The sequence below is a fragment of the Phocoena sinus genome, chromosome 1 (genome assembly GCF_008692025.1).
Source record: "Phocoena sinus isolate mPhoSin1 chromosome 1, mPhoSin1.pri, whole genome shotgun sequence".
Classification (NCBI taxonomy): Eukaryota; Metazoa; Chordata; class Mammalia; order Artiodactyla; family Phocoenidae; genus Phocoena; species Phocoena sinus.
This window is the reverse complement of record NC_045763.1, coordinates 145,290,120-145,316,617: the sequence shown is the minus strand read 5'-3', so window position 1 is coordinate 145,316,617 and position 26,498 is coordinate 145,290,120. Positions and strand designations below refer to the sequence as shown.

The 26,498-nt window shown below is 39.8% G+C and overlaps 1 protein-coding gene and 1 pseudogene across 4 annotated transcripts in view; both read left to right on the top strand.

Moving 5' to 3' along the window:
• Positions 1-260: 260 nt before the first annotated feature.
• LOC116739737 lies at positions 261-6,221 on the top strand (annotated as a pseudogene).
• An 86-nt stretch (positions 6,222-6,307) lies between these two features.
• FLVCR1 (FLVCR heme transporter 1) overlaps positions 6,308-26,498 on the top strand; it is a 38,569-nt gene continuing 18,378 nt past the window's right edge. For 3 of the 4 annotated variants that reach the window (XR_004346608.1, XM_032610688.1, XM_032610683.1), the window contains exons 1-3: positions 6,308-7,222; positions 12,531-12,675; positions 19,371-19,511. Coding sequence is in view for 3 of the 4 variants with exons in the window: in XM_032610688.1 (XP_032466579.1) it covers positions 6,485-7,222; positions 12,531-12,675; positions 19,371-19,511 (1,024 nt within the window). In the remaining variant the exon portion in view is untranslated. The remainder of the gene's footprint in view (positions 7,223-12,530; positions 12,676-19,370; positions 19,512-26,498) is intronic. The other variant, XM_032610684.1, reaches the window with a different exon arrangement.

The window sequence follows — 26,498 nt, the reverse complement described above, 5'->3', positions numbered from 1 at the left end:
ATGCCAAATCTGATAAATGCATTCAGGTAAAGGGAATAGGAACAAGATGTAATATGGATAATTTAGTGTGATTTGACATTGGTTATACTTAAATCACTCAACAGGCAAATTTTAAGCCAGATTAAGAGAGGCAGGATCTAATTTAGTAAATCTGTGGAGATGTTTTAGGGCAGAACGCTCTTCCCACTTCAGAATTAAATCCCTAGCACATCTGCACAAAAATGTACACATGGTTTCCACCATCTTTCCGTGCCACTACAATGGTAGGCATGAATGTCCTGGCTGATGCTCTCAGGAGCATCAACAATGCCAAAAAGAGGCCCAAATGTCAAATCCTTACTAGGCATTGCTTCAAAGTCATTGCCTGGCTTCTAACTGATGTTGAAGCATGGTGATATTGGTAAATTCGAAGTCATTGATGATCACAGAGCTGGGAGAATTGTGAACCTCCTGGGCAGTTAAAGTGTGGAGTGATCAGCCCTAGATTAGGTGTGTAACTCAAAGATCAAGAAAAATGGCAGAATAATCTGCTCTTGGTTTCATCGTGCTGATGAACTTAACTGGCATCATGGACCAAGAGGAAGCAAGACAAAAACACACATAAGGGAAAATCCTTAGGATTCTTTTTCTAGGAATGTAACATATAGATACAGATAAATCACTTAAATGGGGGGAAATATACACCATGGGAGGATTCTGATTTCCAGCTTCCTCCATGCCTGTGTTCCCAACTTAAACTTTCCACAGCATAGAACAGCATTGCCTTGGCCACTAGGTGAACAGACATGGTAATAGTGGTGCCAACTGAAAACAGTGTTGCTAAAATTTACCTCTCTCCATGAAACATGGATTTTACATCTAGGGACCTTGTTCTGGTTTGTATCTTACCCTCTTAGACTTCAGGAAACCTTTGCTCAGGAACAGCCACATCACTGTTAATAGTATCTTGGACCTTGGCTCCTGGGTGTCATTCAGATCTCATATCACTGAACTATTACTCATTCAAATTGGTCTGACTTGGCATTTCACATCCATAATGTAGCTCAAACTCTTCTTGACTCCCAGCCAAGTGATGTTCTCAGTACTGTCCTCTCTGGCAGAGATTAAGGTTCGTGTTATGTTATATATCCATGATATAAAGTATGATTCATGCCTAAACTGGAACATAAGTATCTACCACTGAAGCCTCAAGGGAGAGGAGGCAAGGTTAAGAGATTAAAATGATAATACAAAGAGATACTGCTGAACTTTCCCCTTTCTGTACTCCATTTGTTACTTTATGGAACTTTGTTGAAAGAGGCATACAAATTTTGTCAAATCCTTTCATTGGAAATATCTTACTTTTCATAAATCATAGAAACTTAAAGTCAGAAAAAATCTGAGATCTAACATAGCTCAATTTTCCATGGAGTTTGGGAATCTAATCCACAACATACCTAGTCCAACACAGATGTTTCATCTAACTCTTGTCTAGATATGTCACGTGGTGGTCCATTCAACTGTTGGCCACTTCCTTTTATTTATTTATTTATTTTGCAGTACGTGGGCCTCTCACTGCCGTGGCCTCTCCCGCTGTGAAGCACAGAATCCGGACGCGCAGGCCCAGAGGCCACGGCCCATGGGCCCAGCTGCTCCGTGGCACGCGGGATCCTCCTGGACCAGGGCACGAACCCGCGTCCCCTGCATCGGCAGGCGGACTCTCAACCACTGCGCCACCAGGGAAACCCTGGCCACTTCCGATGACAAGAAATCTCCCTCTTGTGAGGCTAAGAGTAATTAGTATATGCCATTGTGTACTGCCCTTTAGGGACATCCTCAGACCATCTTCCAGGGAGGGACTTTACCACCATAAATTCCATCTAAAAGAGCTTGGAGTAGCTCCAGGACAATCCAAGCAGGTTTAAATAGACACGATGGGATTAAATCTAAGATAACATGAGAATGTGATATGACTTTGAGGAGATATGAGTTGATAATAATGGCTATTGGTAATATTTTACTGAGTATTACTGTACATCAGGGATCAAGGAACCGTTTAAGTACTTTATATTTATTAGCCATTTATTTCTTACAACCATCTCATGAAGAATATTGTCTTCATTTTCCCTGTTGAAACTGAGGCACAGAGTAACTAGTCCAAAGTCATGCAACTAGTAAGTCAAAGAGCTAGGATTTGAATCCAGGTCATTTGGCTCTGGAGCCTGGATCCTTAACCACCATAGTAGACTATCTCAGTAACTGTAACTAAGAATGCGTAAACCGGACTTCCCTGGTGGCGCAGTGGTTGAGAGTCCGCCTGCCGACGCAGGGGACGCGGGTTCGTGCCCCGGTTCTGGGAAGATCTCACATGCCGTGGAGCAGCTGGGCCCATGAGCCATGGCCGCTGAGCCTGCGCGTCCAGAGCCTGTGCTCCGCAACGGGAGAGGCCACAGCAGTGAGATGTTGGGAGCCAAGAAGTTTTCGCCATTAGAAGATGGCCGACATCCTGCTTCTCTTCCTGCTTAATGAGATAAAAGCCCGCGCCTAAAAACGAAAGCCCGCGCTTCCAACGAAAGCCCGCGCACGCAGCACCAATGATAATTTGCCAAGTACTTCCCTTATTCTGGATCCCGCCCCCCTTTCTCTGTACTGTATAAATACAGCTACTGCAACAATAAAGGTTTGAGGCTTGATCAGGATTTTGTCTTGCCTCCATTCTTTCGCGTCTCCTGCCCCTTCTTCTCTTTTCAACCCCTACAGGTTCCTCCTCGGACTCACAAGGATTTGTCCTGCTGGTCGGGACTCCCGGGGACGCCCGGGGCCGAGCACAGTGAGAGGCCCGCGTACCTCAAAAAAAAAACAAAAAAGAATGCCTAAACCATGTGCGAGGTGTTATTTACTCACTTAATCCTCACAACAACAATCTAACGAGGCATGCACTATTACAGAACAGCTAAGTAAACTGCCCAAGTTCTCACAGCTAGTGAGTACTGAAGTTGGAATTCAACTCCAGGTAGTCTGGCTCTAGATCTGATACTCTTCTCCACTATTCTAGATCCTCTTGGTGGTATGCTCCATGTAGATGATGATGGTGTCAGATACAGAACTTTGTTAAGTGCAGGGAAGACAAATGACAAGGTGGAAAAGAATAAGATAGGCACCAGCTGGTAAAAGCATGGAGGGAAATTTTTTTTTTTTTTTTGGTGGCACTGAGCAGCATGCAGGGATCTTAGTTCACCCACCAGGGATCGAACCTGTGCCCCCTGCAGTGGAAACACAGAGTCTTAACCACTGGACCGCCAGGGAAGTCCACCATGGAGGGAAGTTAGATGCTAACTGGTATTCGGGACACTCAGAGGACTCCCAACTCCCAACCCCAATCATTCTTGCTAAGGACATAGAGAAGACAAATTATCTCTAAACAGATGGAGCCTAAAGAATCAGAAAGAATAGCCTCCCTGCAGGAGTACATTCAGGAAGCTGCCTCTGTGCAGAAAGGAAAGTTATCTTTCCAGTCTGGTAGAAGACAATCTCCAATCTTCACTGGATAATGGGGAAATGAAATCTAATATAATTTGCCACTTTTTGGTTTCAGGAAGGGGGTGAGAAGTTTGCAGATACCTGAATGTTTACTGTGAACATGTGGATTGGAGGTACTACTGGGGCAAGTAAAGAAAGGTCCGTTTAAAATTCTACTCATTGGTGATGATCATTTTGAGATGTGTAGAAATATCAAATCACTATGTTGTACACCTGGAACTAACATGTGTTGTAGGTCAATAATGCTTCAAAAAAAAAAAAAGAATCAAAAATAAAATAAAATTCTATCCACTGGATTACTTTTTTAAAAAAATTTATTTATTTTATTATTTATTTTTTTTTGGCTGTGTTAGGTCTTCGTTGTTGCGCTCGGGCTTTCTCTAGCTGCGGCGAGTGAGGGCTACTCTTCACCGAGGTGCACGGGCTTCTCATTGCAGTGGCTTCTCTTGTTGTGGAGCACAGGCTCTAGGCACACAGGCTTCAGTAGTTGTGGTGTGTGGGCTCAGTAGTTGTGGTGCACGGGCTTAGTTGCTCCGTGGCATGTGGGATCTTCCCGGACCAGGACTTGAACCTGTGTCCCCTGCACTGGCATGTGGATTCTTAACCACTGCGCCATCAGGGAGGTCCCTGATTCCCTTTCTGAACAGGTTTTTGTTGTGTGTGTGTGAGCTATGTAGAAGGTTTCATGGTTCATGAAGGTATTAAAAAAAAAAAGGCCTCAGAATAATGAATAGTGAGTTGTACTGAATATTAAGCAATGCAATTAGTTCATTTTTCAGAAATCCATATAATAGACATCTTAACTAAGAATGAAGGTATTAAAAAAAAAAAGCCTCAGAATAATGAATAGTGAGTTGTACTGAATATTAAGCAATGCAATTAGTTCATTTTTCAGAAATCCATATAATAGACATCTTAACTAAGAATGAAGTCCTTTGGATTCCACATTTAGTTATTTTTTTGTTCATTCAGAGGACATCACTCAGTCATCTAAAATAATATCTAAATCAATGTTTAGAAAATCATATTTGCAGAGGAACTTTACAATTTTTTAAAAAAAGAAATGGATTCACTTTAAAAAGAAGTAATTATTTAAAATATCCAATGCTTGTTACTTGCAGTCATTCAGTAAATATTTATTGAACACCTACTGCTAAGTACTGTTTCAGGTTCTCAGTATGCAACAGCAGCAAAGCAAAACAACTTTCAGCCCTGCCCTCACAGAACTGACGTTTTAGTGGGGAAGGAGGAAATGACCAACAACAACAAAATGACATTTTAGAGTGCTAAGCATTCAGAAGAAAAATGAAGGGGATTAGGAGTGGAATGTGCAAGTTATATAGGATGACCAAGGAAGACATAAAATGCACAGATTTCTTCAGGTTTAGGATTATGTAGTATTTCACCTGCACTGAGACATATCTGATATATTTTTATATGCTACCAAAATAATGATGTTAAGAGGCAATAAAAAGAAAGTGTACTGGGTTTTAGAGTTCTAGGTAGCAACACTTTTTAAAAAAATAAACTTTTTATTTTTGGCTGCATTGGGTCTTCATTGCTGCGAGCAGGCTTTCTCCAGTTGTGGAGAGTGGGCGCTACTCTTCGTCGAGGTGCACGGGCATCTCATTACAGTGGCTTCTCTTCCTGTGGCGTACCGGCTCTAGGCGCATGGGCTTCAGTAGTTGTGGGGCCCCGCCTCCAGAGCGCAGGCTCAGTACTTGTGGCTCACGGGCTTACTTGCCCCGCGGCATGTGGGATTTTCCTGGACCAGGGCTCGAACCTCTGTTCCCTGCATTGGCAGGCGGATTCTTAACCACTGCGCCACCAGGGAAGCCCTACCTTTTAAGATTAAATCCATTGGGAGATACCCCTAGTTTCAATTCCACTTTAATAATGAATACTTGGAGTCTTTTTTTTTTTCCTTCAAACTTAGTTTCCCAAGAAGTAGCAGGACTGACTTTTCCTGTAGTCCAGGAACACTGACAAGGCTACGTGTGCTCTTGAGAGTAGGCAATATGTCTCATTTTTATTTTTTATTCCCCAGAGTCCATGACAGTGTGGGGCACATACCTTTCAAAGCAAGTATGGTGCTTGGAAGCCACTGAATGTGTGTCCAGTAAATACTAACTGCAAGTGTTGGTGCAAGGGAGAATGTTGAGCAACAGGGCCTGCTCAGGCACAGCACATCCCAGAGATTCCAACTTCACAAGGCCAGATTTCTGAAGAAATCTCTTTATTTGGATCAGAATGCTTTCTGGTGCTCTCCCTCTGCCGAGACAGCACGAATTTATGAAACGTGCTCCTGTCTGCTTTAAAGGCTGCGTCCGATGTTGACAGCTGCATTGGGCCGAGAGGCCAAGTTTGTCCTCTGCCAGTGTTAGACCTGTCCCTAGAGGAGCCCCTCTAGGTGGAGAGACTCACGTCTGCCTCTTTGTCTCCCCCGTTTCTCCTAGCCCCTCGTTCCCAGTCCCGAGTTGCCCAATTCAAAGGTCGCCTCCCGCCCGCCCACGCCCAGGTCGGAGGACTTCTGGCCACAGCATCCATCCAGAAGAAGAACACCTAGCGCAGACCTCCAGCTTGGCCTTCCTCCTCTACCGCCCCGCACACTCACTCCCGCCCCGCCCCTCCGGAAGCTCCCCGATTGGCTCCGACGGGCGAGGGTGCCGCTGATTGGCCAGCGGGCCTCCACCGCGCAGTGACGCTGCTTTCTCCCGGCCCGGCCTGCCCCTGAGTGACTGCCTGCCGGGCAGCGCACGGGAACGAGGACTTTGCCTGCGGACTCAGGCAGCGCGGGTTGCAGCTCCCGGTTCAGACCGAGGCTCACTCGGCCGGGGAGAGGGTCGCAGGAGCAGTGGGCCGAGGGGTAGGGCTTGGGGTGCAGGGAGGGCCTCGGGTCTTGGGCTGCGGGTGCAGGGCTGGGAGGAGGGCGGGGGCGCCAGGCGGCCCCAGGGAGCCCAGGGACATGGCACTGCCCGACGATGAGGAGGGGACAACGGTGGCGAACGGGCACCCGCCCGCGAACGGATACCTCCCGGTCCCGGGGGACGCGCCCGCTGGAAAGGTGAGTGCGGAGACGCAGAACGGGCCCAAAGCCGGCTGCTTGGCCCTGAATGGGGTCTCTCGGGACAGCCCCAAGGCCGCCTCGGGAGCTCTGGACCGGCCGAAGACTCCGCTGGCCCCGGAGGAGGAGACCCAGGCCCAGTTGCTGCCCAAGGACTCCGGCGAGCAGACGCCGGCGGTCGAGGGCACCCTGGTGCCCCGGACTGCGCTCTCCGCGCGGCGCTTTTTGGTGCTACTGATCTTCAGCCTGTACTCGATGGTGAACGCGTTTCAGTGGATCCAATACAGCATCATCAGCAACGTTTTCGAGGGCTTCTACAACGTCTCCTCGCTGCACATTGACTGGCTGTCCATGGTATACATGCTGGCCTACGTGCCCCTCATCTTCCCGGCCACCTGGCTGCTGGATACCAGAGGCCTGCGGCTCACCGCCCTGCTGGGTTCCGGCCTCAACTGCCTGGGAGCCTGGATCAAGTGCGGCAGCGTGCAGCAGCATCTCTTCTGGGTCACCATGTTAGGCCAGTGCCTGTGCTCTGTGGCCCAGGTGTTCATCCTCGGCTTGCCCTCCCACATCGCTTCAGTGTGGTTTGGGCCCAAGGAGGTGTCCACAGCTTGCGCCACCGCCGTGCTAGGTAATCAGGTAAGGACTAGGGTAATAGATGAAAATCGGATCCTGAAGGACCAGATAAAACGTCATAGGCCATGTGAGCTAGGTATATGGATCCTTAGGAGGCATTCTATAAATGAAGGAGAGGAGGTGAGCAGTCATAAAATAGGAAGCAGTCTTGGATTAAAGAGGGGTTTTGATTTATTTGTGAAGACAGACCTTTCAAAACCAGTTTAAAATGACTACCTGGTCATCTTTGAGAATTACCTGTAAAGTAATTAACTGTACAGGCCCATATTTAGGCCTAACATCATAAAAAACTTGTCAGTGCGATAATGAATGAGTCTAAAGTAGGTATTATTTTTGTCATCAGTGTATTCTTTGCAAAAGGAAGGTGCTGTGTTCTGGGAAGTTTGTTCTTATTTTGAGTGGTCCATGTAAACAGCTTCTGTTTAATTTTATATATTAGCAGTCAGCAGAGTGCCTGGTACATAACAGACGTTTGTAAATGATCGCTAAATAAATATAGTGATAAAGACCTCACAGCATTACTGAGTCCTATTACCAAATTTTAACGGTAAGAAAATGCAAGACAAATCATAGATCATAGAATCCATTGCAAAAGCGTGGCTTATTTTGCCAAGTCTCCATTAAACTGTTTCCTAGACTTGCCAACACCATAGGTTCAAATTCATTAGCATTCCAGTAGCATTATTAGGTAGAATTTGTGTGTGTGTGTGTGTGTGTGTGTGTGTATGTGTTTTAATTGCAGAATGGTCCTTTTACTGTAATTTAAATTTTGCATATGGAGTCCTATGATACTTTATGTAAATTATTTCGAGTGTTCATTCAGCTCGAGGAGAATCAAGTTAAAAACCTGTATAACAGGGGACTTTCCTGCCGGTCCCATGGTTAAGACTTCCCCTTCCAATGCAGGGGGTGCAGGTTCGATCCCTGGTCAGGGAGCTAAGATCCCACATGCCTTGGGGCCAAAAAAAGCAAAACATAAAACAGAAGCAATATTGTAGCAAATTCAATAAAGACTTTTAAAAGAAATTGCTTAAAAAAAAAAAAAAGACCTGTATAACAAAAATGTTACTTCTCTCTATACATATATCATGTAGCTATGTAACAAAAGAATGTTACTCTTTTACTTCTGGTCTAACACTTGTTTCAAGATCACAGATCTATTTAAATTCCATGTAAAGAGTAACTTTACATGTGGGCTTATTGCTTTATATTTATTTCCTTTAAAAGTACAGAAGAAGGGATAGCTTGAAATATAGTTGTATATCCAAAATAATTTGTGACTGATATTTTAGTTGGTTGCTTCTGCATGTTTGGATAGGAACTGTTTCCTTCAACTATTTTTTCATTTACGAAATTATATGCAAGATTAATACTTCATTGAGCATGATGGAAATATTATCAACTCCATATCTATGGATTATCTATTTCATGGATAATAAATGGAAATGTTTTCTCATAGGCAGATTTCCCTCTAACACTTGGCACACCTCTGGGCCTTCCTCCTACATTCTCCCTAAGTGTTCAAATCCTTCCTTGACTCTAGTAGCTCTGTACTTGCTCACGACCCGCAAGTATGCCTAGATTATGGAGTGATCATTCATAGTAATATTCAACATTATTGAGCATTCACTAAACCTGGCACCATGCTAAGTACTTTCACACATTGTTTCGTTTAGTTTCATTATGTAAGGTAGGAACTATTAGTCTCCTCATTTTATATATACAGAAGCTGAGACTTGAAGGGATAAAATTATTTTCCAAAAGTCACACAGCTAATTAGCAGCAGAATTCACACTTAGGTCTGTCTGATTCCTGAATCCTATCTTTTAACTACCCATCTACTGTGCCAAGTCTCTAACCTGAGAGAACCTTCTAAAAAAAATTTTTTTTTTAATTTTTTAGCCATGCCGCACGGCTTGCAGGATCTTAGTTCCCCAGCCAGGGATTGAACCCAAGCCCCAGCAGTGAAAGCACCAAGCCCTAACCACTGGACTGCCAGGGAATTCCTGAGAGAACCTTTTAAAACATAGATCAGATCATGTCATAGCTCTGCTTTGAACTCTCCAATGATTTCCCATAGTAATTAAAATAAAATCTAAATTCCTTACTCTGGATTACAAAACCTTACTAATATGTTTTTGCTTCCTTAAACGACACTAAGCTTGCATTTTTCATAAGGACCTTTGCAAAAACATTCTCTCTGTCTGGAATGTTCTTCCTCCTAAGATCACATTGTTATATTCTTATTATCATTCAGCTCTCAGTTTAAATTCATTTTAAATACCATTCAGTGGCATTTCTTCAGGATCCCATTTAGAGTTGCCCAGTCACTGTCTTATTACATCATTGTACTTTAATCCTCTATGTAGTGCTTATCACTGTCTGATATATTTATGTTTATATATTAATTGTTAATTATTACTCTTCTCCGATCCCCACCATTAGGTTGTAAGTTTCATGAAATAGGCACATCGTCTAAATGTACAGCATTCATTAGAGTGCCTGGCATGTTGTAGATTCTCCATAAAAATTTATTCAATAAATTAATGAGCTTCAGACTTATGTAGATACTGGTCAGCTGGATATTTCCACTTGACTATCCCATATGACCCCACCAATCAAAATTTACCTTGTCTCCCAGCTCATTACTCTTCATTTCCACTGCCACCATCTTAGCCTTGGCCACCCGTAGCTCTCACCTAGAGCTTGCTAACTGATTTTCCTATCTGCAGCTCTTGCTCTCTTCCCTCTCTTCTCCACATTCATCCATTGTGGTCTTTCTAATGTGCACATCTGTCCTGGACACTCCCTTGCCCTCTGCAGTGTCTTCCATTGCCCTTAGGAAAAAATTCAAACTCTCTTAAGTGTCAAGTGAGACCTTCCAGTTCTGCCTCCTGCCAATTCCTCAGCATCACCTCTCTGCACAGCCTCCATTCCTCATATACAGACTTGCTCTGCTCTGAGGGGACTTGTGCACTACTTACAGTTTCTCACAAGGTCATGCTCTCTCCTTCCTTTGTACATGATGTTCCGTTGACTGGGAACATATATATATTTTTTGAATTTTATTTTATTTATTTTTTATACAGCAGGTTCTTATTAGTCATCAATTTTATACACATCAGTGTATACATATCAATCCCAATCGCCCAATTCATCCCACCACCCCCACCCCCGCTTTCCCCCCTTGGTGTCCATACATTTGTTCTCTACATCTGTGTCTCAATTTCTGCCCTGCAAACTGGTTCATCTGTACCATTTTTCTAGGTTCTACATATATGCGTTAATATACGATATTTTTCTCTTTCTGACTTACTTAACTGGGAACATTTCTATTTCACTTGGTTAACTCTAATTTCTTATTCAGATCTTTGTTCCTTTAGAAATTTTGCCTCAACCCCAAGTCTATACAAGGTGCTCCTCTAAAGTACTCTCTTAGCTAAGGTGACCATATGCTCCAACTGGCCTAGAATAGTCCAGGTGTACATCTGTCGTCCAGTGCAACTGCTCATGGGGTCCCTTTCACTCTGACTAGTGTTCTTGCTTGAATGATCAATTACATGATCTTCCCAGTCATGGCACTCTCTACCTCTCATCACAGTACTGCTCTTACTACACTTGTAATTACCTGTTTAACTGTCTCTATCCAGCTTTTTATAGGGAGCAAATGCAATATTTGGTAAATGTTACTTCTCTGCCTCAGCCTCCTCTTTGAAACCTATCTTGGGCCCTTCTGTCTCACCTCCGTCCCCCAAAGAATCTGAATTCTCCCTCCACTGATCCCCCTTTAATACTTTGATTTTATTTCTCTTGTTGTGATGATCATAGTCGGCCTAATTTTTTTTTTCCTGAGGTAAAATTCACATAAAAAAATTAATAATTTTAAAGTGTACAGCTCAGTGGCATTTAGTACCTTCACGATGTTTTGCAGCCATCACCTATATCTGGTTCCCAAACATTTTTATCTACCCTCGAAGAAGACCCAGTTCCCACTAAGCAGTCACTCCTCATTCCCCCCTCTCTAGCCCCTGGCAACCACTAATTTGTTTTCTCGCTATGGATTTCCCTAGTCTAGATATTTCATATAAATAGAATCATACAATATGTGACCTTTTGTGTCTGGCTTCTTTCATTTAGCAAGTTTTCAAAGGTCATCCGTGTTACTGCATCTATCAGTATTTCATTCTTTCTAAATAATATTTCATTGAATGGATATACCACATTTTGTTTATCCATTCATTCATTGATAGGCAATTTGCTTTTTTCCACCTTTTGGCTATTGCAAATAGGGCTGCTACGGATATTCATGCACAATATTCAATACCTGTTTTCAGTTTGGGGGTATATACCCAAGAGAGGAATTGCTAGGTCATACGGTAATTCTATGTTTAACTTTTTAAGGAACTGCCAAATTGTCTTCCATGGTGACTGCACTGTTTTACAGTCTTATTAGCAGTGTACAAGGGTTCCAATTTCTCCACATCATGACAACATTTGTTACTTTCTGTTTTTTTTTTTTTTTAAATTATAGCCATTCTAGCAGGTATAGTTTTGATTTGCATTTCCCCAATAACTAATGATATTGAGCATTTTTTCATGTACTTGTTGAACATTTTATATATCTTCTTTGGAGCAATGTCTATTCAGGTCTTTTGCCCATTTTTGAATTGGGATGTTTTTCTTTTTGTTGTAGAGTTGTAAGAGTTCTCTATATATTCTGGATGGTAGATCTTTATCAAATATATGATTTGCAAATATTTTCTCCCATTTTGTATGTTGTCTTTTCTCAGCATTCTTTTGTGTATATGTGTGTATTTTTGTTCTCCTTTTTTTTTTTTTTTGGCGGTATGTGGGCCTCTCACCGCTGTGGCCTCTCCCGCTGTGGAGCACAGGCTCCGGATGCGCAGGCTCAGCGGCCATGGCTCATGGGCCCAGCCGCTCCGCGGCATGTGGGATCCTCCCGGACCGGGGCACGAACCCGTGTCCCCTGCATCGGCAGGCGGACTCTCAACCACTGCACCACCAGGGAAGCCCTTATTCTCCTTTTTTATTGTAAGTAGCCAAAGGGTAAGGAGTGTGTCTTGCACAACTTTATAGCAGCATCATTTGGATGGTTGGAGCTTAGTAAATGTTTATTAACTAGGGAAGACATTTGACAACAATTTTCCTTTAATGGTATGGTAAAAAGACATTAGAACATGGTGCTTTAGAGCTTACGAAAGGACCTTGCAATAGTGGTTGTCTTTATGTTGATTACTTTTTTTTCTCTTATAATAAGAAGAAAGAATTAACAGGACTGTTTATTTTACAGCTTGGAACTGCAGTTGGCTTTTTGCTGCCACCAGTTTTGGTGCCGAACACACAGAATAACACACAACTGCTGGCTTGTAATATCAGTACCATGTTTTATGGAACTTCAGCTGTCGCCACACTTTTATTTATTTTAACGGTAATTGGTAAGTGAATTATTTTCCCTAAAGCTTAAATAGATAAGTGCATGACAAACATATGAAAATAAAAATAACCAACCCTGAAAATTTGTACTGGTAATATCTCAAGTGCTATTTGCTTGTTTCATTCTTGCTGTTCACTTTCTTGTTTAGGTAATGAATGCTACCGCCTAAGGATATGTTATGGTCCGCTACATCCGTTTTAATGTTGTAAAGGGTTTGAAGACTAATTCATCTCATTTGTCTCCCGACTAACTTTTCTTTCCTGATAACTGTTGGTTTCAAACATATTACCTGCCTCCTCTTTGCCTATCCATCTACGTGTCTGCATCTTACACTAACCTCGCCAGGAACAAGTTCTTGTCGTGCTTTGAAATGATGCGAATAGGCTACAACCTTCCTTTAAATGATAAATCCTTCCAGGGATCCCCAATTTAACAGTTAACTGGATCTGAAAATGTTGACCAGTGAATGATCCTGGGCAGCAGCAAGCTGTTCAGCAGAATTTCAAACTGTGGCAACTATCTGCTTGTTAGGCCACTCCAGCAAAGCACTGCTGCCACCACTCGTCCCCGAGTCCTCTCGTCCGGGCCTGTCTCTTGAAGCAGTCAGTCAGAATCAGCTGCAAGCAGCCATCATCAGTTTGGAAGAAGGTTTGGGAAGGTCTGCTTTTTAAAGTTATTTTTAATGGGAAACAATTTTGATTTCAGGGAAAAGAATAGGTGAGGCTTATTTAAGTAATAGAGCTGCTAACATAACTGTAATATTGCCTTTTGGGCACTCAGTATATCTTAAATTGATTTGAAGAAGAAAGGAACTTTAAAGTTGAAAGGCCATCTTTCAATCATTAAAATTTATAATTAAATTTCATTATAGCTGGAGTTTTAAATTTTATATGTTGATTTTTACCATGTTTATAACAGTAATGAAAAATGCAATTTTTTTTTATGATCACCAGATATAAAATCCTCAGTTTTCAAAGAAAATGTATATTAAAGACTATGGAGTGTTTTGATAGAGATGCCTTTATTTTTTAAAATTTTATTTATTTAATTATTTTATTTTATTTTTGGCTGATTTGTGTCTTCGTTGCTGCACGCGGGCTTTCTCTAGTTGTGGCAAGCGGGGACTACTCTTCGTTGCGGTACGCAGGCTTCTCATTGTGGTGGCTTCTCTTGTTGTGGAGCACAGGCTCTAGGCGTGCAGGCTTCAGTAGTTGTGGCACATGGGCTCACTAGTTGTGGCTCGTGGACTTTAGAGCGCAGGCTCAGTAGTTGTGGCACACGGGCTTAGTTGCTTGGTGGCATGTGGGATCTTCCCGGACCAGGGCTCGAACCGGTGTCCCCTGCATTGGCAGGCGGATTCTTAACCACTGCACCACCACAGGTGCCTTTAGAGATGAACTGCTGGACCCAGGGATAGGAAACTCAGCCCACATATTTTTAATTTCCCTTAAGATAATGAACAAAATATTCTCATGGTAGCATTTAAAATATTCTGACATGTCCAATCTACCTATGATTGGTTTTTATGTTTCTGTTAGGGAGTGGCATATTTGCTGTGTGCTGACTACTGAAAAAGGATAAATTATCCCTTGTACTATTTTGGCAGTTTAACACGGTTTTAAAAGAAATCTATATTTTTAAAAAACAAATTCCTATATCTACTTTTCTGGTAGCCATACTTGATGTGCTAGATGAAGTATGAGATATAGTTTATATACATTTTGCATAAATGGATCTTCCATTAGCAATAGGGATTATTAAATTATAAAATTCTCAGGCTTCCCTGGTGGCGCAGTGGTTGAGAGTCCACCTGCCAATGCAGGGGACACGGGTTCGTGCCCTGATCCGGGAAGATCCCACATGCTGTGGAACAGTTGGGCCTGTGAGAGGCCGCAACAGTGAGAGGCCCGTGTACCGCCAAAAAAAAAAAAAAAAAAAAAAAATATATATATATATATATATATATATAATTCTCTTTCCTTTGATTACTATGTATCTTTGCATAAATTCTGGTTTTCCTTTTTTTATCGTCTTCAATTGCTTGTCTCTTTGGAAGACGTGAGAGTAATAGACTATATAAGATATCTATAGATACAAAATTATATATATTACACGTGTATTTAAACATATATGTGTATATATATATATATATATATATATATGAGATGCTACAAATATAAGATTTTTATTTGTCAAAGGAGTGGGACAAAAAACATAGGTATGACCATTGGCGTATCACCCTGTATTATTTAAGAAATTAAAAGAGAGCTATTCATGTACATAATTATTTATGTACTCATGGCTTATGAGTAGACAGTGGAAATGGAAATGGGAGGTGAATGGAATGGAAATAGAATAGGAAAAAAAAAAAGCTCATTGTCAAGTTTTGCTTGGTGACCTATAAACTTAGTCTTATGATACTAAGCATAGTATAAAAGCAAGATAATATACAGTTGTGATATGAAAGTCTAGGTTGAAAATTGTGACGTTTAAATTAAAAATTTACCTGTTTTCCTTATACCTAAATATTTGCTATTAAGGAAAATATGGATTATTTTAAAAATCCTAACTTTCTTAAAGTTCCTTAATTACTAAGAGACAATGCTACTTCCTTCTAAATTCTACCCATACATACTTTGGAAGCCCAATCAAATCTTATAAAATAATCTAGTTTTGTGCTGATGCTTTTCAGCAATGTGACATGTACCAAACTGGTATTCAGAAGTCTTCCTAAAATACTAACTTGAGGAGGGTTCATGTCATGTAATCCCATTACCCTCCCTAAGTGTAATCCATCTAACATTTCTAGGAATTAAGCCCAACCTTCCACTGAATTTCACACTAATACCCCATTATTATTGGGAGAATACTATTACAGTCTCTAACATTTGATTGACATGTACCAAACATGTTTAAAAGCACAACTGCATGCTATATTTCATTTAATCCTCAAAGCCCTATAAGGGCGGTACTATTATTATCATTCCCATTTTATAAATGAGGAAACTGGGCACAGAATTTAAGTAAATTTAACTGACTCATGGTCACAGTTAGTATATAAATGCTAAAGATGAAATTTGAGCCTGGGCAATCTAACTCCATTAATAAAATGTTACATATACAAATATATCATTTTAATTTTTACTTAGTCTGATCATTTGTTTCAATTCCTCTTGTATAAGTGGTAATGCTGTTGTATTTGAAAGCTGTTCTTCTTATGCAGAGCAGTAAACTATATCACTTAAGTATGTCAGTTAAAATCCTTATCATCCTGATTCACTAAAATGAGTGGATGACAGAAACCAAAAGTAATGGCAGTCAAAATATTTAATATTAAGGTATTTAAATACATGAGTATAAAACATGCATGCATAGTTTTACTTTTGATTCTTATATTCAGGATATTTATATATTGGCTCCTATTATAAATTGTTAATAGAAGTACATTTTACTTAGTGTATAAGAATTTCAAGCCCTGAGAAAAGTCTCTGATTTATTTTTAAATATTTATTTATTTATTTATGTTTGGCTGCACTGCACAGCATGTGGAATCTTAGTTCCCCGACCAGTGATCCAACCTGTACCCTCTGTAGTGGAAGCCAAGTCCTAACCACTGGACTGCCAGGGAATTCCCTGAAAAGTCTCTGATTTTTAAAAATAAATATTCCTCAAAAAGACAATGTATTTTGTGTAGTACTCAATAATTACAAAATTCTTTTACACATATCATATAGTCCTCATACCAGCTTGTTGTTATTATCTCCATTTTATGAATGAGAAAGCAATAGCTGAGAAGCAGGAATTGATTTCTTCGAGTCATATAGTGAGATGAGGCAGAGCCAGGATTCAAACCTGTGTTTGTCTTATAATAAATTAATATGTGTAGTGTCCGCTTGAATCACAAAGGCACAAATAATGAAATCAAAAGATAATATTATAACCTGATTTCAAAAAATAGAAGTGGTCCTAAACACAATAGATTTGTTATTTATTCATCATGGGAGAAAAAGTTTGAATGTGGTGCCCAAAATCCTTTGGCTACTTTCCATTCCTATTGCTAAGGGTGGAGAATAACTTTTACTAATTAATTATTGTATTAGTTATTTTATTTGCACAACTTTTTGGTGGGGAGAAGAGAAGTTAGAAGTCTATTTTTCAGTTTCAAAGGAGAAAGAAAAAGCCATATTTCATCCTTTGAAAGGAGGAATGAGGCGTAAACAGGGTCATAGACCAATGGTTTTTTTGTTCCTCTTTTTTTTTTTCTTTATAGACTTAAGCCTGACTTTACTATATTGTGTAGCTGGTAGATAAAATCTTGATTTTGTCCAAGAGAGCAGTTAACTTCCTGAAACTAAGACATAACACTTGTATTCAGAAAACAAGTCTAATGGAATTAAAGACTACCAGAACTTGCTTTTATTTTGCATTTGAGTTCAGATCTGAGCCATTTAGACTTATTTTATTGTAGTAAATAAAAATCTAAGTAAGAGACTTAGAACTCATTCAATACCCATGACTACGTTGTAAGCATAGTTTTTACATTCTGAAACATTGTTTTACAACATGTGAGTTCTGTTTTACCAATATTAATAAAAAGAAGTATCTCCTATCTTAACTAGGATGCAAAGAGACTTTCAGGAGAGGACAACAGGTGTCCTCAGCAGTGCAAGGAGCAGATAGGGTGAAAGGAAGGGGAGGGGTTGCAACCACTTAAAACGTTTTATGTCTACCAGTCCTCCAATGTAAGGATATTGAAAAGTAAATATGAGTTATGTCTCTGCTTCAATTAGTTGTAAGACCTATAAAAATAGAAGTCTAGTTTGTTGTTTTATTTATATCATAATTAATCCATGTTTTGGTGAGCAAAGAGCTGTAATTTTTAATTTTTAGCAGCAAATAGGAGAATTAAGAGAATTACAATATTGTGTGCAAGTTTTAAGAATCATTTCTTTCTTTTGCAGTGATTTTCAAACCTGGCTGACTGTTGAGTTTTGTGTAATACAGTTCTAAGGTTCTGTTCTGAAGGTTCTGATTCACTGAGCCTTCTCTAGAATCCCCAAATCTGTATTTTTAAAAAATTTCTACATGATTACAGTTGACAGTCAGGTCCATCAGATCTAGACCACTTTCAAACTACAAAGCAGGCTTCTTTGTTGGAAGAAAGAAATAGCCACTATTTAAAAAGAGAGAGAGAGAAAGAGAAGGAGGAAATTCTAATATTTTAGAAAATATTACTTTCTTCTGAATCCATATACCTTCTTTTTGGCTTTTGAATTTACCCTACTTTATTGATTCTAAAGTGTACATTTTTAAAATGACGTCTCTGAAATTGAGGTGCCTTTAGTAATCAATCAATGGCATCTAAGATGACTAAGTTCTGGCGATATGATGTATAACATTATGCCTATAGTTAACAATACTTATTGTACACTTAAAAGTTTGTTAAGGGCTTCCCTGGTGGCGCAGTGGTTGAGAGTCCGCCTGCCGATGCAGGGGACACGGGTTCGTGCCCCGGTCTGGGAGGATCCCACATGCCGCGGAGCGGCTGGGCCCGTGAGCCATGGCCGCTGAGCCTGCGCGTCCGGAGCCTGTCCTCCGCAACGGGAGAGGCCACAACAGTGAGAGGCCCGCGTAACGCATAAAAAAAAAAAAAAAAAAGTTTGTTAAGAGGGTAGATTTCAAGTTAAATGTTCTTCTCACAATAAAAAAAATCAATGGCATGTAACACTGGTGTCAATTGAGGTATGGTTATGTGAAAACTGTCTGTTGATGCCTGCCAAGATCATTAAGGGCCAGCATCAGACCATTTTAGATTCAGTGAAATACAGCATTTTTCCTGTATGTATTTGAGTTTAAAATTTTGAGTCAGTACTAAAACTAGATTTTAATTTCTGATGTACCACTCTTAGCAGGTCAGCTCTTCTATCAGAAAGTCTTGACTCCTGGCTAGCCATACCCTACAGAAATCTCTGCCTAGCCATCTGTTGTAGGAAATTAGTAGATCCTTCCCTGCCCAGCAAAAGGGCAGTCTCTAAATATCTGGCTGAGAAGGCTGTGCGATCTTTCTCTAACTACATAGTAATGGGCAGTGCTAGAACTTACAGTATCAGAAACTATGTATCACACTTTTATGTCTCCCAGCTCTACCCCTAGATTTTCCATATGCAGCTGAAGTGAGTCGGCAAGCAGGACCTAGCTCTGCTCCCATGAATCCACATGGACCTTTTCAGTTCTAGAGGGGTAATTGCAGCAGATGATAAACTTTATATCAAATTTCAGAAGAAAATAGATACTAACTCAAGACAGTCCTCTAAAAGTTCAATAAGATACTGGCTTGCTCATATCTGATATTACCTCTAATTACAGATTGAACCAAGTTTAGAAATACAATTGTTGAATACTTAATATAATAAAAATTAATCTTGCTTAACTAAAAACAGAATAATCACTGGGCAAAGTTGTGACATAGTATTGATGGTTTTACAGTTCAGTTCTGTGAATTGGCCAAATCTCTGAGTTTTAGTCCATCTCAGAGGGTTGAGATGATAATATCAAACTATTCTTCACTTAGAAATGAGTGAAAATGAAAAGCCTTCCTATAAAAGACTTTTACTACCTCTTTAAACTTAAACTGAATTTAGTCTGCTCACTAAAGAAGACTTGTATATTGAATTATCTTTTCATGTATGTTTCCAGCATTCAAAGAAAAACCTCAGTATCCACCAAGCCAGGCTCAAGCAGTTCTCCAAGACAGTCCCCCTGGAGAGTATTCCTATGGGAAATCAATAAGGAACCTATTTAAAAATATTCCTTTTGTCCTTCTATTGATCACTTATGGTAAGTGGTTTTATTTTTGTTGGTGTCTGTGTAAACCTTTGAGCATTACAGGTTATTTTCTTATAATCTAGTAGTTTGAGCTAGATTATTATTATAATTATTATATAATATTATTAATATATAATAATATATTAATAACAATATATTATTATATAATATTATTAATATATAATAATGTATTAATAATAATGTATCATTTATATATTATATAAAATATATTATATTATTTTCTTATAATCTAGTGGTTTGAGCTTTAATTAATGAGATAATGAGATAGGTTTATTAACTCTATAATAATAGCATAGTCATAAACTTAAATTTTTAACCAAAAGCAAAAACTTCAGAATGGATTTCCTTGCATGTTTTTAGAACAAAAAAAATTGGTGGATATTAAAGAGAGGAGCACTCGGGTTTTTTTGTTTTGTTTTTGCGGTATGCGGGCCTCTCACTGTTGTGGCCTCTCCTGCTGCGAAGCACAGGCTCCGGACGCGCAGGCTCATTGGCCAAGGCTCACAGGCCCAGCCGCTCCGCGGCATATGGGATCTTCCTGGACCGGGGCACGAGCCCATGTCCTCTGCATCAGCAGGTGGACTCCCAACCACTGCGCCACGAGGGAAGCCCGAAGCACTCGTTTTTTAAAAAATTTTATTTAATTAAAAAAAGTTTTTTTATACAGCAGTTCTTATTAGTCATCCATTTTATACATATTACTGTATATATGTCAATCCCAATCTCTCAATTCATCACACCACCACCCTCCCCCACCACTTCCCCCCTTGGTGTACATACGTTTGTTCTCTACATCTGTGTCTCTATTTCTGCCCTGAAACCGGTTCATCTGTACCATTTTTCTAGGTTCCACATATATGCATTAATATACGATATTTGTTTTTCTCTTTCTGACTTACTTCACTCTGTATGACAGTCTCTAGATCCATCCACGTCTCTACAAATGACCCAATTGCATTCCTTTTAATGGCTGAGTAATATTCCATTGTATATGTGTACTACATCTTCTTTATCCATTCGTCTGTCGATGGGCATTTAGGTTGCTTCCATGACCTGGCTATTGTAAATAGTGCTGCAGTGAACATTGGGGTGCATGTGTCTTTTTGAATTCTGCTTTTCTCTGGGTATATGGCCAGTACTGGAATTGCTGGATCATATGGTAATTCTGTTTTTAGTCTTTTAAGGAACCTCCATACTGTTCTCCATAGTGGCTGTATCAATTTACATTCCCACCAGCAATGCAAGAGGGTTCCCTTTTCTCCACACCCTCTCCAGCATTTGTTGTTTGTAGATTTTCTGATGATGCCCATTCTAACCAGTGTGAGGTAATACCTTATTGTAGTTTTGATTTGCATTTCTCTAATAATTAGTGAAGTTGAGCAGCTTTTCACGTGCTTCTTGGCCATCTGTATGTCTTCTTTGGAGAAATGTTTATTTAGGTCTTCTGCCCATTTTTTGATTGGGTTGTTTTTTTTTTTTTTAATATTGAGCTGCATGAGCTGTTTTTATATTTTGGAGATTAATCCTTTCTCCATTGATTCATTTGCAAATATTTCCTCCCATTCTGAGAGTTGTCTTTTGGTCTTTTTTATAGTTTCGTTTGCTGTGCAAAAGCTTTTAAGTTTCATTAGGTCCCATTTGTTTATTTTTGTTTTTATTTCCATTACTCTAGGAGGTGGATCAAAAAAGCTCTTGCGGGCTTCCCTGGTGGCGCAGTGGTTGAGAGTCCGCCTGCCAATGCAGGGGACACGGGTTCGTGCCCCGGTCCGGGAAGATCCCACATGCCGCGGAGCAGCTGGGCCCGTGAGCTATGGCCGCTGAGCCTGTGCGTCCGGAGCCTGTGCTCTGCAATGGGAGAGGCCACAACAGTGAGAGGCCCGCTTACCGCAAAAAAAAAAAAAAAAAAAGCTCTTGCTGTGATTTATGTCAAAGAGTGTTCTTCCTGTGTTTTCCTCTAAGAGTTTTATAGTGTCCAGCCTTACATTTAGGTCTCTAATCCATATTGAATTTATTTTTGTGTATGGTGTTAGGGAGTGTTCTATTTCATTTTTTTACACGTAGCTGTCCAGTTCTCCCAGCACCACTTATTGAAGAGACTGTCTTTTCTCCATTTTATATCCTTGCCTCCTTTGTCATGGATTAGTTGACCATAGGTGCGTCATGGATTAGTTGACCATAGGTGCGTGGGTTTACCTCTGGGCTTTCTATCCTGTTCCATTGATCTATGTTTCTGTTTTTGTGCCAGTACCATATTGTCTTGATTATTGTAGCTTTGTACTATAGTCTGACGTTGGGGAGTCTGATTCCTCCATCTCCGTTTTTTCCCTCAAGACTGCTTTGGCTATTTGGGGTCGTTTGTGTCTCTATACACATTTTAAGATTTTTGTTCTAGTTCTGTAAAAAATATCACTGGTAATTTGATAAGGATTGCATTGAATGTGTAGATTACTTTGGGTAGTATAGTCATTTTCACAATATTGATTCTTCCAATCCAAGAACGTGGTATATCTCTCCATCTGTTTGTGTCATCTTTGATTTCTTTCATCAGTGTCTTATAGTTTTCTGAATATAGGTCTTTTACCTTCCTAGGTATTTTATACTTTTGTTGCAGTGGTGAATGCGATTGTTCTCTTAATTTCTTTTTCTGATCTTTCTGATGTTTCGTTGTTAGTGTATAGGAATGCAAGAGATTTCTGTGCATCAATTTTGTATCCTGCAACTTTACCAGATTCATTGATTAGCTCTAGTAGTTTTATGGTGGCATCTTTAGGATTCTCTATGTATAGTATCATGTCATCTGCAAACGGTGACAGTTTTACTTCTTCTTTTCCAATTTGTATTCCTTTTATTTCTTTTTCTTCTCTGATTGCCGTGGCTAGGACTTCCAAAACTATGTTGAATATTAGTGGCGAGAGTGGACATCCTTGTCTTGTTCCTAATCTTAGAGGAAATGCTTTCAGTTTTACACCATTGAAAATGATGTTTGCTGTGGGTTTGTCCTATATGGCCTTTATTATGTTGAGGTAGGTTCCCTCTATGCCCAGTTTCTGGAGAGTTTTTATCATAAATCAGTGTTGAATTTTGTCAAAAGCTTTTTCTGCATCTATTGAGATGATCATATGGTTTTGATTCTTCAATTTGTTAATATAGTGTATCACATTGATTGCTTTGCATATACTGAAGAATCCTTGCACCCCTGGGATAAATCCCACTTGATCATGGTGTATGAGTCTTTTAATGTGTTGTTGGATTCTGTTTGCTAGTATTTTGTTGAGGATTTTTGCATCTATATTCATCAGTGATATTGGTCTGTAATTTTCTTTTTTTGTAGTATCATTGTCTGATTTTGGTATCAGGGTGATGGTGGCCTCATAGAATGAGTTTGGGAGTATTCCTTTCTCTGCAATTTTTTGGAAGAGTTTGAGAAGGATAAGGGTTAGCTCTTCTCTAAATGTTTGATAGAGTTCACCTGTGAAGCCATCTGGTCCTGGAGTTTTCTTTGTTGGAAGATTTTAAATCACAGTTTCAATTTTATTACTTGTGATTGGTCTGTTCATATTTTGTATTTCTTCCTGGTTCAGTCTTGGAAGGTTATACCTTTCTAAGAATTTGTCCATTTCTTCCAGGTTGTCCATTTTATTGGCATAGAGTTGCTTGTAGTAGTCTCTTAGGCTGCTTTGTATTTCTGCAGTGTCCGTTGTAACCTCTCCTTCTTCATGTCTAATTTTATTGATTGAGTCCTCACCCTCTTTTTCTTGATGAGTCTGGCTAAAAGTTTATCAATTTTGTTTATCTTCTCAATGAACCAGATTTTAATTTTATTGATCTTTGCTATTGTTTTCTTTGTTTCTATTTCATTTATTTGTGCTCTGATCTTTATGATTTCTTTCCTTCTAATAACTTTGGGTTTTGTTTGTTCTTCTTTCTCTAGTTCCTTTAGGTGTAAGGTTAAATTGTTTATTTGAGATTTTTCTTGCTTCTTGAGGTAGGCTTATATTGCTATACACTTCCCTCTTAGAACTGCTTTTGCTGCATCCCATAGGTTTTGAGTCATTGTGTTTTTACTGTCATGTTTCTAGGTATTTTTTCATTTCCTCTTTGATTTCTTCAGTGATCTCTTGGTTATTAAGTAGTGTATTAGTTAGCCTCCATGTGTTTGTATTTTTTATGTTTTTTCCCCTGTAATTGGTTTCTAATCTCATAGCATTGTGGTTGGAAAAGATGCTTGATATGATTTCTATTTTCTTAAATATACTGAGGCTTGATTTGTGACCCAAGATGTGATCTATCCTGGAGAATGTTCTGTGTGCACTTGAGAAGGAAGTGTAATTTGCAGTTTTTGGATGGAATGTCCTATAAATATCAATTAAATCTATCTGGTCTATTGTGTAATTTAAAACTTGTGTTTCCTTATTAATTTTCTGTCTGGATGATGTGTCCATTGGTGTAAGTGAGGTGTTATTAAAGTACCACACTTTTATTGTGTTACTCTCGATTTCCTCTTTTATAGCTGTTAGCATTTGCCTTATGTATTGAGGTGCTCCTCTTTGGGTGCGTATATATTTATAATTGTAATGTCTTCTTCTTGGATTGGTCCCTTGATCATCATGTAGTGTCCTTCCTTGTCTCTTTTTTTTTTTTTTTTTTGTGGTACGTGGGCCTGTCACTGTTGTGGCCTCTCCCATTGTGGAGCCAGGCTCCAGACGCACAGGCTCAGCGGCCATGGCTCATGGGCCCAGCTGCTCCGCGGCATGTGGGATCTTCTCGGACCAGGGCACGAACCTGTGTCCCCTGCATCGGCAGGCGGACTCTCAACCACTGCGCCACCAGGGAAGCCCCTTCCTTGTCTCTTGTAACATTCTTTATTTTAAAGTCTATTTTATCTGATATGAGTATTGCTACTCCAGCTTTCTTTCGATTTCCATTTGCTTGGAATATCTGTTTCCATTCCCTCACTTTCAGTCTGTATGTGTCCCTAGGTCTGAAGTGGGTCTCTTGTAGATAGCATATATATGGGTCTTGTTTTTGTATCCATTCAGTGAGCCTGTGCCTTTTGGTTGGAGCACTTAATCCATTCACGTTTAAGGTAATTATCGATATGTATGTTCCTATTACCATTTTCTTAATTGTTTTTGTAGGTCCTTTTTGTCTTTTGTGTTTTCCACTTAAAGAAGTTCCTTTAGCATTTGTTGTAGAGCTGGTTTGGTGGTGCTGAATTCTCTGAGCCTTTCCTTGTCTGTAAAGCTTTTGATTCCTCCATCAAATCTGAATGAGATCCTTGCCGGGTAGAGTAATCTTGGTTGTAGGTTCTTTCCTTTCATCACTTTAAATATATCGTGCCACTTCGTTCTGGCTTGTAGAGTTTCTGCTGAGAAATCAATTGTTAACCTTATGGGGGTTCTCTTGTATATTATTTGTTGTTTTTCCCTTGTTGCTTTTAATAATTTTTCTTTGTCTTTAATTTTTGTCAGTTTGATTACTATGTGTCTCGGCGTGTTTCTCTTTGGGTTTATCCTGCCTGGGACTCTCTGTGCTTCCTGGACTTGGGTGGCTATTTCCTTTCCCATGTTAGGGAAGTTTTCGACTATAATCTCTTCAAATATTTTCTCAGGTCCTTTCTTTCTCTCTTCTCCTTCTGGGATCCCTATAATGAGAATGTTGGTGAGTTTAATGTTGTCCCACAGGTCTCTTAGGCTGTCTTCATTTGTTTTCTTTTTTTTTTCTTTATTCTGTTCCACGGCAGTGAATTCCACCATTCTGTCTTCCAGTTCACTTATCTGTTCTTCTGCCTCAATTATTCTGCTATTGATTCCTTCTAGTGTATTTTTCATTTCAATTATTGTATTGTTATCTCTGTTTGTTCTTTAATTCTTCTAGGTGTTTGTTCTTTAACTCTTCTAGGTCCTTGTTAAACATTTCTTGCATCTTCTTGATCTCCATTCTTTTTCCGAGGTCCTGGATCATCTTCACTACCATTATTCTGAATTCTTTTTCTGGAAGGTTGCCTACCTTCAGTTCATTTAATTTTTTTTCTCAGGTTTTATCTTGTTCCTTCATCTGGTACATAGTCCTCTGCCTTTTCATTTTGCCTATCTTTCTGTGAATGTGATTTTCGTTCCACAGGCTGCAGGATTGTAGTTCTTGTTTCTGCTGTCTGCCAGCACTGTCTTCTTTTGTGAGTTCTCCTAGGGTGTTTTAGGTCCTTTATAAATTATAGTTGTGACCACCATAAGCATATGGAAAGTGTCATCAATAATTCCTTTCTTTGACCCCGTGCAAACTGTCATGTATTTTGACTACTCTATCAACGTCTCATCCTTCTGGGTCTTTCAGCATAGCAGACAGATATTCCTCCTAACACTGTAGCTTTGACTGCAGGCACCAACACACTGTGTTCCCTTCAGAGTTGTCTGACAGAGTATTCTTCTGTCCTTATATTAACACTGTTTATTAACCAATACCCCCTATTTCTGTCTTACTTGCCTTCAGAAGTCACTCACTGCTATTCTTTTCTTTATGTTTTTGGGGGGCAGTGCACACAAGAGTACATAATTGTTTTATAAGTTGTAACAAGTTATGCTGTGACCTAAACTCTTACCCTTTTACTGGGATTACTTCCCCCCACCCCTTTTCTTAGTGGAAATTATTAAACACAAAAGTAGAACATTTAATTTAATGAATTCCTAAGTACCCATCATCACCCAGCTTCAACAATTACCAACAGTTCACCAATCTTGCTTTTATTTCCTCTGCATTTTTCCTGGAATATTTTACCTTTTTAATTTTTTTTTTTTTTTTTGGCTTTGGCCACGCTGCAGCTTGTGGTGTCTTAGTTCCCCAACCAGGGATCGAACCCGGGCCCTTGGCAGTGAAAGCACAGAGTCCTAACCACTGGACAACCAGAGAATTCCCTGGAATATTTTAAAGCAAATACCAGATGTTATATCATCTCATAATTAAATACTTCAGTTCTTTTTC